Source organism: Cherax quadricarinatus, chromosome 9, assembly GCF_038502225.1.
Source record: "Cherax quadricarinatus isolate ZL_2023a chromosome 9, ASM3850222v1, whole genome shotgun sequence".
Lineage (NCBI taxonomy): Eukaryota > Metazoa > Arthropoda > Malacostraca > Decapoda > Parastacidae > Cherax > Cherax quadricarinatus.
The window spans coordinates 55,220,775-55,235,923 of record NC_091300.1 but is presented as its reverse complement, the minus strand read 5'-3'; the positions used below and the strand labels follow the sequence as shown (position 1 = coordinate 55,235,923).

The 15,149-nt window shown below is 43.7% G+C and overlaps 1 protein-coding gene across 1 annotated transcript in view; it reads left to right on the top strand.

Annotated features, from left to right (window-relative positions):
• The window catches only part of LOC138852454 (probable glutamate receptor), a 234,986-nt gene extending 222,553 nt beyond the window's left edge, over window positions 1-12,433 (top strand). Inside the window, exons 10-11 of the mRNA XM_070083128.1 lie at window positions 12,051-12,180; window positions 12,329-12,433. Coding sequence (XP_069939229.1) covers window positions 12,051-12,180; window positions 12,329-12,433 — 235 coding nt within the window. The remainder of the gene's footprint in view (window positions 1-12,050; window positions 12,181-12,328) is intronic.
• The last annotated feature ends 2,716 nt before the right edge of the window (window positions 12,434-15,149 follow it).

Here is a 15,149-nt window from a genome sequence, read left to right as displayed (position 1 = left end):
ACGGGGATCGTAGGGAGACTGAGTAAGGAGAGTTGCTATGACCTGCCGAGGCGAGAGTCAAAAGCAGAATCAGGGAGGTATACCATCTTTTAGGAGTGAAGAAGAGCAGGACGTGAGTGTGGGGCAGATGCGTGAGGCATTACTTAGAATGAAAGGGGGTAAATGTATATGATAGAGTGGATAGGGGAGTGATGTGGCAGATGTTGCAAGTATGTGGAATAGGTGGTAAGTTACTAAATGCTGTAAATAGTTTTTATGAGGATAGTGAGGCTCAGGTTAAGATGTGTAGAAGAGAGGGACACTACTTCCCAGTAAAAGTAGGTCCTAGACAGGGATGTGGAATGTCACATGATTGTTTAATATATTTATAGATGGGGTTGTAAAAGAAGTAAATGCTAGGTTGTTCGGGAGAGGTGGGATTAAATTATGGGGAACCAAATACAAAATTGGAATTGATAGTTACTTTTTGCTGATGAAACGGTGCTTATGGGAGATTCTAAAGAAAAATTAAAAGGTTAGTGGATGAGTTTGGGAATGTGTGTAAAGGTAGAAAGTTGAAAGGAAACATAGAAAAGAGTAAGGTGATGAGGGTATCAAATGATTTAGATAAAGAAAAATTGGATATCAAATTGGGGAGGAGGAGTATGGAAGAAGTGAATGTTTTCAGATACTTGGGAGTTGATGTGATAGCAGATGGATTAATAAAGGATGAGGATAATTATAGAATTGATGAAGGAAAAAATGCGAGTGGTGCATTGAGGTATATGTGGAGACAAAAAAACTTTATCTATGGAGGCAAAGAAGGGAATGTATGAAAGTATAGTAGTACCAACACTCTTATATGGGCGTAAAGCTTGGGTTGTAAATGCTGCAGTGAGGAGGCGGTTGGAGGCAGTGGAGATGTCCTGTCTAAGGGCAATGTGTGGTGTAAATATTATGCAGAAAATTCGGAGTGTGGAAATTAGGGGGAAGGTTTGGAGTTAATAAAAGTATTAGTCAGAGGGCTGAAGAGGGGTTGTTGAGGTGGTTTGGTCATTTACAGAGAATGGATCAAAGTAGAATGACATGGAGAGGGTTGGAGGGAGGAGGTAAATGAGGTTTTGTGGGAGGGGTTTTCACTTCCAGCAAGCATGTGTGAGCGTGCTAGAATGGAGTGAGTGGAGACGAATGGTATTTGGGACCTGGCAAGCTGTTGGAGTGTGAGCAGGGTAATATTTAGTGACGGAATTCAGGGAAACCGGCTTTTATATAGCCAGACTTGAGTCCTGGAAATGGGAAGTACAATGCCTGCACTCTAAAGGGGAGGTTTGGGATATTAGCAGTTTGGAGGGATGTGTTGTGTATCTTTATACATATATGCTTCTAAACTTCTGTATTCTGAGCACCTCTGCAAAAATAGTGATTATGTATGAGTGATGTGAAAATGTTGAATGAAGATGAAAGTATTTTCTTTTTGGACATTTTCTTCCTTTATGGGTCATCCTGCCTCGGTGGGAGACGGCCGACTTGTTAAAAGAAAAAAAAAAAAAAAAAATTTATATATATATATATATATATATATATATATATATATATATATATATATATTTATATATATATATATATCTGAAGGAGGGGTGTTAATGTTGCAGTTTAAAAACTGTAGTGTAAAGCACCCTTCTGGCAAGACAGTGATGGAGTGAATGATGGTGAAAGTTTTTCTTTTTCGGGCCACCCTGCCTTGGTGGGAATCGGCCGGTGTGATAATAAAAAAAAAATAAATATATATATATATAAAGGCACGCATACACTGTGCGCTCATGTTACGACAATGGAGTGTTTGTTCACCGTGTATATAGTGTATATAGTGCATAGTATGTGCTTAGCATGCGCATGATATGTGCATAGCATGTTTAGTGTATAGAGGTGTGTTGTTTATAGTGGGGGCTGTGCACAGAGCATAGTGGTGTATAGTGACATGTCGTGCACAGAGCATAGTGGTGTATAGTGACATGTCTGGGAGTGAGTGCCCTACTCTTCCTCCTCACACGTCTTCCACACCTCCCTTTCCTCCACCGCCCACCACAAGGACGGGAGACCCATCTCCTCCCCCCATCAACCACCATGAACCACATGCGGTATGTGCCATGCGCCATTTTCCCTTCAGCCTGGGATTACTACACAGTTTGAGGTATGGCAGATGATGCAGCCATCCAGCCACAAAGTCAGGGAAACAGTGCACCCAACAAATGAAACAAGATGCACATGTCAGGTGTGTGGAGAGTTTCGAGCACGCAACAGGGATGGCCTTATTAATGCACACCATGGGTGTGCAGGATCACATATGCCCCCAACAGAGAGCTGCCCACAGCCTCCACAGGCAGATGATAATTCCAATGGCAACCTCCTCACTTGCGATAACCTTCTGTTGGCATTCAAATCCACTGCTAGCAGCACCCTTCCCACATCCCTAAAGCGGCTCGCCCGTATGCAGCAGGGAAATTCACAGACCTTCTTAAGTAGGTGAATGGAGGTTCCACCAACTTAGAGGCCCGAGGCACCATTTAAGCATGGCGCGAAGTACTCCTGTTCTGCAATGTCTGTCAAACTGCTAACCACATCAGTCATCAAGGCAGTGCGTAACTACCCAAGAGCTGAGAATTGTGTCCCTCTGCCCCATCATCGCAGGAATCACAGAGGTAGACCCAAGAAAAGTTCCACTGAAAACGAGAAAATTTGTGCACAGGTTAGCAAAAAAATCGAAGGTAACACAGTGGGAGCATTCAGAATAATTACAAGTGACGACACTGTAGCCCCCAAAAATGAGAATACAGCCCAAGCACTAAGAGACAAGCAACCAACCAGGGACACCATAGCCATCAACAACAACCCTGAGGAAGACCCAATCACTGAACAATTTATTTTGCTATAATCAGAAGTCTATAAGGCGATCGTGTCATTTCCAGCAGGATCTGTAGGAGGTTACACTGGAATTCGACCACAACAACTCACAGAGTTAATAAATCCAGTACTAGGTACATCTGCATCAATTCTTCTCACTGAGTTAACAACTTTCCCCAATAACTGCCTGGCTGGGCGATTCCCAGAAGAAATTAAACATTTCTTTTTGGATCCCCACTACGTGCTTTGAAGAAGAAAGATGGGGGAATCAGACCCATTGCTGTTGGTAACACTCTCCAACGTCTCATTGCCAAAGCAGCAGTAAGAAACGTTCACCTAGAAGCTGCCAGTTTACTCCAGCCACACCAACTGGGCTTTGGGGTCTCTCAAGGCAGTGAAGCCGCAGCTCATGCGGCAAGCACCTACATCAGTGGCCTACCGGAAGACAAGGCCGTAGTGAAACTTGATTTTAGAAATTCCTTTAATATGGTAAAGAGAGGTGTTTTCTTCCTGGCTGTTCAGGATCAGTTCCCCAGTCTTTTTCCCTTCATTTCAACCGGCTACAGCAAATCCTCAATTCTTTTGTTTGGAGGTCATGAAATTCTCTCATCAGAGGGTGTTCAGAAGGGTAACCCACTCGCTCCTGTAAGAGAATTAACTTCCAGCCTACGCAGCGAGCTCAACATCTGGTACCTGGATGATGGCACTCTGGCAGGTACTGAAGAGTCCCTGAAAGAGGGCCTACAACTGGTGAAAGCACAGGAAGAAGACTTGGGACTCAGCCTCAATCCCTCCAAGTGTGAAATCATCACAGCAAACCAGGAAATAATCAATGCCGCGTGAAGAATCCTTCCGGAAGTCTCTACTACCACTCCGTCCAACAGTACCCTCTGGGGAGCGCCGCTGGGTCACCAGGACATCAAGATTGTCCTCAAGGTAAAATTGAATGACCTGATGAGAAAGGAGGAGAGAATAAGCGATCTTGAGGCAAGTGATGCTCCTATCTCCTCACAAGGTGTCTTACTATGCCAAGACTCACTTACTTCCTGAGGTGTGCACCCTCTTTTGACAACCCAACACTAGACAAATATGATGCACACCCAAGATCAACCTTTAAGAAGGCCCTGATCAGCAATGGGATCAGGAAACCCTTCCAGTGCGAATGGGAGGTATAGGGGTGCGCAAAGCAACGCACGTAGCTTCACCTGCTTTTCTGTCTTCGTGATTGTCTCCGAACACTTGAGGGACATGGTAGCAGCTCAAGATACCAGGTTTACTGAAGCAGCGATGCGGTGGGACACCCTTGCAGACTCCTCCAGTAGACCAGCTCCTCCCAAAAAGCACAAACAGTCCCACTGAGACAAACTGATCATGGAAAAAATCGCCAACACATTGCTCACCAACGCTGCAGGAAAGTACAGAGCTCGTCTCCTGGCAGTGAAGGCACCACACTCATGATATTTCCTTTTAGCTGTTCCTAATTCCTTTCTGGGCACTCGACTCGACCCACAGGCCATTCGGATTGGTGTTGCTTTTCTCCTAGCCGCTTCCATCCTCACCGAACATAGGTGTATTTGCGGCAGGGCGACAGCTGATCAATTCGGACTTCATGGTCTCGTGTGTCACACAGCAGAAGGGAAGTATGCCAGACATGAGGAGGTCAATGACATCGTAAAGAGAAGCCTCGCCACAGCCCGTTGCCCAGCTCAACAGGAACCCCAAGTACAGAGGTCAGACGAAAGTCAAAAGCGTCCTGATGGAGCCAATATGCTACCCTGGAATGATGGAAAGCAGATTGCATGGGACTACACCTGTGCCCCCACATTGGCAGACACCTACTTACCATACTTCGTAGCTGAAGTGGGTGGAGCTGCCAGCAACAGGGAGACCCAGAAGATCCGCAAATATGAAGACCTTCCCCCTTGCTATAACTCCATCCCAATAGGATCGGAGACCTTTGAGCATGGGGCAAGTGTGCTCTAAAGTTCCTCAAAGAGCTGGGTGAAAACCTCATCATAGGAACCACCAAGGACCACAGGGCAGCCAGCATCCTCTTTCAGAGACTCAGTGTCGCGATCCAGAGAGGAAATGCCTGCAGCATTCTGGGCATGTGGCCCACCACCAGGGAGCTGGACGAAGTATTCGAGATGTAGCTCTGAGCTATTGTCTATGTTGTTTTACGTTCTATTGTATTTTTGTGAATGTTTGTCAATGTATTTTGTCTTTAAATAAAATATATTTTAAATATAGGGGGGGTGGCAGGAATAAATTCTCAAACAGCTTCAGGGAGAACCTTGCGTTTTCCCTGAAGCAAGTTTATTCTTTTTATCTGAGGATGAGGGTCCCCAGGACAGCTCTAGAGGTGGTACCTCCCTATATATATATATATATATATATATATATATATATATATATATATATATATATATATATATGCAGTAAGATCACAGTAAATAGGTGATTTCAGAATAGAGAAATTCCAAGGGCTTTCGTGACTAATCACATTATCCTTGATAATGTGAGTAGTCACGAAAGCGAATGGAATTTTTCTATTCTTTCACAGTGTTTGTTTTGCATATATATATATATATATATATATATATATATATATATATATATATATATATATATATATATATAAACACTGATCTCTGGCTGAAGAAGACTCGAACCTACGAACCTTGGAACAATGTACGCAGTGCATTACCATACTCACCACACTGGACCAATACCTTGGCGTCCAGCTTGCGCTAGACATTGATCCAAGGCAGCCAGCTTTCAGGGAGAAGGCTTACAGCTTTTCATCTCATCCCCTGCAAGCATCAGCCTTACTAGAGACTTTAACAATGCAATGAATTCGCAAGAGCAGGGGAAATATATGTTAAAATCTCTAGTAATGCTGATGCATGCAGAACATGAGATGAAAAGCTATAAGCCTTCTCCCTGAAAGCTGGCTGCCTTGGATCAACGTCTACCGCAAGCTGGACGCCCAGGTATTGGTCCAGTGTGGTGAGAATGGTAATGCACTGCGTACCTTGTTCCAAGGTTTATAGGTTCGAGTCTCCTTCAGCCAGAGATCAGTGTTTGTGTATATTTCGCCTGCTCTTGCGAATTCCTTGCACATACATATATATATATATATATATATATATATATATATATATATATATATATATATATATATATATATATATATATATATATATATATATATATTTATGTGATGAATGGTTTGAAAAACCGACAAGTTGAAGATTGAGACACTTATGCAGCATATGGGAATCTTTATTCAGGAAACGTTTCGCCACACAGTGGCTTCATCAGTCCAATACAAAGAGGAAGGCGTAAGGAGAGGAGGAGAATGAGGTAATCAGTCCCTCAACCTGGAGTCGATGTGTTCAGTCCATCAATCTTGTAGAATGATGGACTGAACACATCGACTCCAGGTTGAGGGACTGATTACCTCATTCTCCTCCTCTCCTTACGCCTTCCTCTTTGTATTGGACTGATGAAGCCACTGTGTGGCGAAACGTTTCCTGAATAAAGATTCCCATATGCTGCATAAGTGTCTCAATCTATATATATTTAATTGAATTAGGCTAAATTAAATCGTGCTATTTATAATAAGGTTACGTAAGTTTTCTAAGGTACTTTTAGTACAAAATTATTAATTTTTACAATAACATAAATTAAAAATATATATGTTTAAACATATAAGAGAAAATATTAGAAAGGATTTAATTTTAAATGAGTTCTTGCTATTGGACGAGTTTGACCTATACGCCACGGCGTATATCTAATTATATATATATATATATATATATATATATATATATATATATATATATATATATATATATATATATATATATATATATATATATTCTCTCTCTATAGCTGGACTGGTATATACATATGCCCATCCTAACAGGTTGAACTTGCCGAATAGGCCAAATACTCTCTTAAAATTTAAACTTTTCCAAAAATTAATTCTATTACTGAATGACAGACAGCTTTTTCACTGACAATGATATACTTCTTTTTATTTTTGGACCAAAAACCTCACCTAAACATTCCTAAATTAGCGCAATTATATATATCTAATACAATCGCTGACAGGCTATCTTAGAAATGAAAGGCATGCCACCGAGGATGGTATCTTAACAATGCAAGGCATGCCACCGAGGATGGTATCTTAACAATGCAAGGCATGCCACCGAGGATGGTATCTTAACAATGCAAGGCATGCCACCGAGGATGGTATCTTAACAATGCAAGGCATACCACCGAGGATGGTATCTTAACAATGCAAGGCATGCCACCGAGGATGGTATCTTAACAATGCAAGGCATGCCACCGAGGATGGTATCTTAACAATGCAAGGCATACCACCGAGGATGGTATCTTAACAATGCAAGGCATACCACCGAGGATGGTATCTTAACAATGCAAGGCATACCACCGAGGATGGTATCTTAAGAAAGCAAGGCATGCCACCGAGGATGGTATCTTAACAATGCAAGGCATACCACCGAGGATGGTATCTTAACAATGCAAGGCATACCACCGAGGATGGTATCTTAAGAAAGCAAGGCATGCCACTGAGGATGGTATCTTAAGAAAGCAAGGCATGCCACCGAGGATGGTATCTTAACAATGCAAGGCATACCACCGAGGATGGTATCTTAACAATGCAAGGCATACCACCGAGGATGGTATCTTAAGAAAGCAAGGCATGCCACTGAGGATGGTATCTTAAGAAAGCAAGGCATGCCACCGAGGATGGTATCTTAACAATGCAAGGCATACCACCGAGGATGGTATCTTAACAATGCAAGGCATGCCACCGAGGATGGTATCTTAACAATGCAAGGCATGCCACCGAGGATGGTATCTTAACAATGCAAGGCATGCCACCGAGGATGGTATCTTAACAATGCAAGGCATGCCACCGAGGATGGTATCTTAACAATGCAAGGCATACCACCGAGGATGGTATCTTAACAATGCAAGGCATGCCACCGAGGATGGTATCTTAACAATGCAAGGCATGCCACCGAGGATGGTATCTTAACAATGCAAGGCATGCCACCGAGGATGGTATCTTAACAATGCAAGGCATACCACCGAGGATGGTATCTTAACAATGCAAGGCATACCACCGAGGATGGTATCTTAACAATGCAAGGCATACCACCGATGATGGTATCTTAACAATGCAAGGCATACCACCGAGGATGGTATCTTAACAATGCAAGGCATACCACCGAGGATGGTATCTTAACAATGCAAGGCATACCACCGATGATGGTAACTTAACAATGCAAGGCATACCACCGAGGATGGTATCTTAACAATGCAAGGCATACCACCGAGGATGGTATCTTAACAATGCAAGGCATGCCACCGATGATGGTAACTTAACAATGCAAGGCATACCACCGAGGATGGTATCTTAACAATGCAAGGCATACCACCGACGATGGTATCTTAACAATGCAAGGCATGCCACCGACGATGGTATCTTAACAATGCAAGGCATGCCACCGAGGATGGTATCTTAACAATGCAAGGCATACCACCGAGGATGGTATCTTAACAATGCAAGGCATGCCACCGAGGATGGTATCTTAACAATGCAAGGCATGCCACCGACGATGGTATCTTAACAATGCAAGGCATGCCACCGAGGATGGTATCTTAACAATGTAAGGCATACCACCGAGGATGATATCTTAACAAAGCAAGGCATGCCACCGAGGATGGTATCTTAACAATGCAAGGCATACCACCGAGGATGGTATCTTAACAAAGCAAGGCATGCCACTGAGGATGGTATCTTAACAATGCAAGGCATACCACCGAGGATGGTATCTTAACAATGCAAGGCATACCACCGAGGATGGTATCTTAACAATGCAAGGCATGCCACCGAGGATGGTATATTAACAATGCAAGGCATGCCACCGAGGATGGTATCTTAACAATGCAAGGCATGCCACCGAGGATGGTATCTTAACAATGCAAGGCATGCCACCGAGGATGGTATCTTAACAATGCAAGGCATGCCACCGAGGATGGTATATTAACAATGCAAGGCATACCACCGAGGATGGTATCTTAACAATGCAAGGCATGCCACCGAGGATGGTATCTTAACAAAGCAAGGCATGCCACCGAGGATGGTATCTTAACAAAGCAAGGCATGCCACCGAGGATGGTATCTTAACAATGCAAGGCATGCCACCGAGGATGGTATATTAACAATGCAAGGCATACCACCGAGGATGGTATATTAACAATGCAAGGCATACCACCGAGGATGGTATCTTAACAATGCAAGGCATGCCACCGAGGATGGTATCTTAACAAAGCAAGGCATGCCACTGAGGATGGTATCTTAAGAAAGCAAGGCATGCCACCGAGGATGGTATCTTAACAAAGCAAGGCATGCCACTGAGGATGGTATCTTAAGAAAGCAAGGCATGCCACCGAGGATGGTATCTTAACAATGCAAGGCATGCCACCGAGGATGGTATCTTAACAATGCAAGGCATGCCACCGAGGATGGTATCTTAACAATGCAAGGCATGCCACCGAGGATGGTATCTTAATAATGCAAGGCATGCCACCGAGGATGGTATCTTAACAATGCAAGGCATGCCACCGAGGATGGTATCTTAATAATGCAAGGCATGCCACCGAGGATGGTATCTTAACAATGCAAGGCATGCCACCGATGATGGTATCTTAACAATGCAAGGCATGCCACCGAGGATGGTATCTTAAGAAAGCAAGGCATGCCACCGAGGATGGTATCTTAACAATGCAAGGCATGCCACCGAGGATGGTATCTTAACAAAGCAAGGCATGCCACCGAGGATGGTATCTTAAGAAAGCAAGGCATGCCACTGAGGATGGTATCTTAACAATGCAAGGCATGCCACCGAGGATGGTATCTTAAGAAAGCAAGGCATGCCACCGAGGATGGTATCTTAACAATGCAAGGCATGTCACCGAGGATGGTATCTTAACAAAGCAAGGCATGCCACTGAGGATGGTATCTTAAGAAAGCAAGGCATGCCACTGAGGATGGTATCTTAAGAAAGCAAGGCATGCCTCCGAGGATGGTATCTTAACAATGCAAGGCATGCCACCGAGGATGGTATCTTAACAATGCAAGGCATGCCACCGAGGATGGTATCTTAACAAAGCAAGGCATGCCACTGAGGATGGTATCTTAAGAAAGCAAGGCATGCCACTGAGGATGGTATCTTAAGAAAGCAAGGCATGCCACCGAGGATGGTATCTTAACAATGCAAGGCATGCCACCGAGGATGGTATCTTAACAAAGCAAGGCATGCCACCGAGGATGGTATCTTAACAAAGCAAGGCATGCCACTGAGGATGGTATCTTAAGAAAGCAAGGCATGTCACCGAGGATGATGTCTTCAAAGCTCTACCTTGATGACGTACGTCTCGGTGAGTCATCAAGGTAGTGAGTGCTTTGACGCCAGCCAGTTCTATCAGAAATTTTCAGGACACAAGCACTATGCGTCACCCACTCATGTGGCCACTCTTCCTGGACGTACGTTAAAAGGTTTACATATATCTTCATTGCTTTGTATGTGTACTATCTACTAGGACAACGTAATCACATGACTTGTTGAAGGCGATTAGATGTAGCTTAGGGCTGGTTACAAAATTTTCTATAATTTTGTTTCCAGCATTCTGTAAGACTTGGAGGTCCTCTCCACCTACCCTACCTCAAATAGGCGTTGGTTGAGATGGCGTAGTGCGTCGGTGACAACATGAGGTGCCTTTGTTCTGACAATCTCTGAAAATAACTGGCTGGCATCACAACATGAATACAATAGTACAATATCAAAGATTATGAATCTCCTCCAGATCCTCAGAATCTGGATACAAGTCTGCAGCAAGCATTTACCTTCTGGATGGCTATCCTGAGACGATAGGCCAAGAATATGGCCGCCCTTGGGTCCCTAGTCGTGATGAGTCTAGAACCAAGTTCTTTGATGTCACTGAGGTCAGTGGTCATGATAGGTCATTCTGCCCTAAGCTCTGGGAGATTAGTGTGGAGAGTTATAGAGCATCATGGCTCGCTCTTGTAGTGTTTTGGAATCTCAGGTTAAAGTGTTGAAGAAGGAGGTTCTACTTCGCTTAGATGGATTTGGGAGTGAGTTTGAGATGGTCTCCACTACAGATTGAAGCATGAAAATAAGGAAAGTTAATAGAGAAGTCCTGAAGGTAGGAAATCGATTCTCTGTTCTCCAGGAAGAGTGTACTTTAGTGGGTAGTGAGGTTAAAAGTACCACTAATTCCCCTGCTAATAAAGGTAAGAACATTCTGGTGATTCAAAGGTAAGGTATATGGACCATACTTTCTGTAATAGAGATAGGAAGTTGAGACAGTGTGTTTCCCTGGAGCTGGTGTTGATGACATAGTCAACACGTTGGATAATATTATGTCAGGTAATAGGAACAAGCCCATTATCTGTCTCAGTACTGGTGGAAATGACATCAGGAAGGGTAGGAGAGAGGAGCTGCTGGATAAGTACAGGTCAATTACAGATAAAGTTAGATCTAAGAGACGGATCCCAATCATATGTAACATCTTGCCTAGAAGGACTGTGGGTCAATTTGTGTAAATTGATGATAGCAAGAACAAAAAAATTACTTTTAAGGAAAACCATACTTAGAAATATGATAGAAACAAACTGACTACATCAATTTTTTTTTTACATAATTTTTCAATCTTAATTTCCTAATCACTGAAAAAAAGGCTCGCCCCTCCCTGTGTATAGATCCTGCCATTTATATTTACTCTATTTCCAGAAAAGTTTCTGGATATCTCTTCAAGTTTTCCCTCAGACTATTATTGCCTAGATATGAATGTCCATCCTACTGTCTCAGGATTCTCTGCCTCACTGATTTCTTTATTCTTTTCTCCATATGTTTTCTCTTTGTTTAGTATTCTGGGCTCATATTGGTAAAATATCTCTTCTTTCTTTTTTTGTCATATTCAGAATAACAGAAGCAGATGATTTTTGGTCAAAATTAACAAAATTAACATCATAGATGCTTAGAAATATTCATAATACTTGTGTATCCCATGGAAATTGATAGCGATCAATTTGTCTATTTTTTCAGAATGATGGGAATGACTGAGGCTGGGTTGTTCTACCAGTGGTTAAAAACCACTGAACCAAACTCAACAGTGTGTGTCAATGTTCCCACTAAGATCACAGTGAGGACCAACCTCTCCATAAGTAACATTCGGGTAATAAATATTTAACTATTTTTCAAACATCAAAAGTGGCTATAATTTAAATATACCAGTTTTTTTAATTTTTACACAATAATCGAGTACGATTTGCATTAAGGCAATTTCTTTTATTTTTAACTCACAAAAAAATCTTACATTTCAGGGAATGTTTATCATACTGGTCGTGGGATACGCTGTCTGTGTGTTAGTGTTCTTTCTTGAACATCTGTGTTACACAACTCATCGTATTTGGAAGCATCATAAATAATTAATAATATATCCATTGCAAATTACCAATACACACACACACACACACACATACTCAGACATACACACACACACACACGCAACACCAGTTTGGAACCCACACCTGGTCAAGCACGTCAAGAAGTTAGAAAAAGTGCAAAAAGGTCTGCAACAAGCCTTGTTCAGGAGCTCAGGGAAATGTTCTACGATGAAAGGTTGAGGGAAATCGGACTGACGACGCTGGAGGACAAGAGAGTCAGAGAAGACATGATAACGACATATAAAATGCTGCGTGGAACAGAGACAGGATATTCCAGAGAGGGGGCACAAACAAGGGGTCACAACTGGAAGTTGAAGACTCAGACGAGTCACAGGGATGTTAGGAGGTATTTCTTCAGTCATAGAGTCGTCAGGAAGTGGAATAGCCTTGCAAGTGAGCTAGTGGAGGCAGGAACCATGCATAGCTTTAAGACGAGGTATGACAAAGCTCAGGAAGCAGAGAGAGAGGACCTAGTAGCGATCAGTGAAGAGGCGGGGCCAGGAGGTGAGTCTCGACCCCTGCAACCACAATTAAATGAGTACACACACACACACACACACACACACACACACACACACACACACACACACACACACACACACACACACACACATACACACACATACACACACACAGGTATTTCTTTAGTCACAGAGTCAGTAAGTGGAGTAGTCTGGGAATTGGTGTAGCGGAGGTACGATCCATGCATAGCTTAAAGAGGCGGTATGATAAAGCTCATGGAAAAGGAAGAGTGAACTAGTAGCAGCCAGTGAAGCGGCAGGGACAGTAGCTGTGCATCGACCCCTGCAACGACAACTGGGTGAGCACACACACACACACACACACACATACACACACACACACACACACACACACACACACACACACACACACACACACACACACACACACACACGCACACACACACACACACACACACACACGCACACACACACACACGCACACACACACACACGCACACACACAAGTGTTCACAGAGGAGACAGAAGGGACTCCAGAAAGACGGAGAGGTGGGGCACACCACCAAGTGCTGGACACAGTGCACACAACCGAGGAAGAAGTGAAGAGGCTTCTGAGTGAGCTAGATACCTCAAAGGCAATGGGGCCAGATAACATCTCCCCATGGGTATTGAGAGAGGGAGCAGAGGCGCTATGTGTACCCCTAACAACAATATTCAATACATCTATCGAAACAGGGAGATTGCCTGAGGCATGGAAGACAGCAAATGTAGTCCCAATCTTTAAAAAAGGAGACAGACATAAAGCATTAAACTACAGACCAGTGTCACTGACATGTATAGTATGCAAAATCATGGAGAAGATTATCAGGAGAAGAGTGGTGGAACACCTAGAAAGGAATGATCTCATAAACAGCAGCCAACATGGTTTCAGGGACGGGAAATCCTGTGTCACAAACCTACTGGAGTTCTATGACATGGTGACAGCAGTAAGACAAGAGAGAGAGGGGTGGGTGGATTGCATTTTCTTGGACTGCAAGAAGGCGTTTGACACAGTTCCACACAAGAGATTGGTGCAAAAACTGGAGGACCAAGCAGGGATAACAGGGAAGGCACTACAATGGATCAGGGAATACTTGTCAGGAAGACAGCAGCGAGTCATGGTACGTGGCGAGGTGTCAGAGTGGGCACCTGTGACCAGCGGGGTCCCGCAGGGGTCAGTCCTAGGACCAGTGCTGTTTCTGGTATTTGTGAACGACATGACGGAAGGAATAGACTCTGAGGTGTCCCTGTTTGCAGATGACGTGAAGTTGATGAGAAGAATACACTCGATCGAAGACCAGGCAGAACTACAAAGGGATCTGGACAGGCTGCAGACCTGGTCCAGCAATTGGCTCCTGGAGTTCAATCCCACCAAGTGCAAAGTCATGAAGATTGGGGAAGGGCAAAGAAGGCCGCAGACGGAGTACAGTCTAGGGGGTCAGAGACTACAAACCTCACTCAAGGAAAAAGATCTTGGGGTGAGTATAACACCAGGCACATCTCCTGAAGCGCACATCAACCAAATAACTGCTGCAGCATATGGGCGCCTAGCAAATCTCAGAACAGCATTCCGACATCTTAATAAGGAATCATTCAGGACCCTGTACACCGTGTATGTTAGGCCCATATTGGAGTATGCAGCACCAGTTTGGAACCCACACCTAGCCAAGCACGTGAAGAAACTAGAGAAAGTGCAAAGGTTTGCAACAAGACTAGTCCCAGAGCTAAGAGGTATGTCCTACGAGGAGAGGTTAAGGGAAATCAACCTGACGACACTGGAGGACAGGAGAGATAGGGGGGACATGATAACGACATACAAAATACTGAGAGGAATTGACAAGGTGGACAAAGACAGGATGTTCCAGAGATTGGACACAGTAACAAGGGGACACAGTTGGAAGCTGAAGACACAGATGAATCACAGGGATGTTAGGAAGTATTTCTTCAGCCACAGAGTAGTCAGTAAGTGGAATAGTTTGGGAAGCGATGTAGTGGAGGCAGGATCCATACATAGCTTTAAGCAGAGGTATGATAAAGCTCACGGCTCAGGGAGAGTGACCTAGTAGCGATCAGTGAAGAGGTGGGGCCAGGAGCTCGGACTCGACCCCCGCAACCTCAACTAGGTGAGTACAACTAGGTGAGTACACACACACACACACACACATGCACACACACAC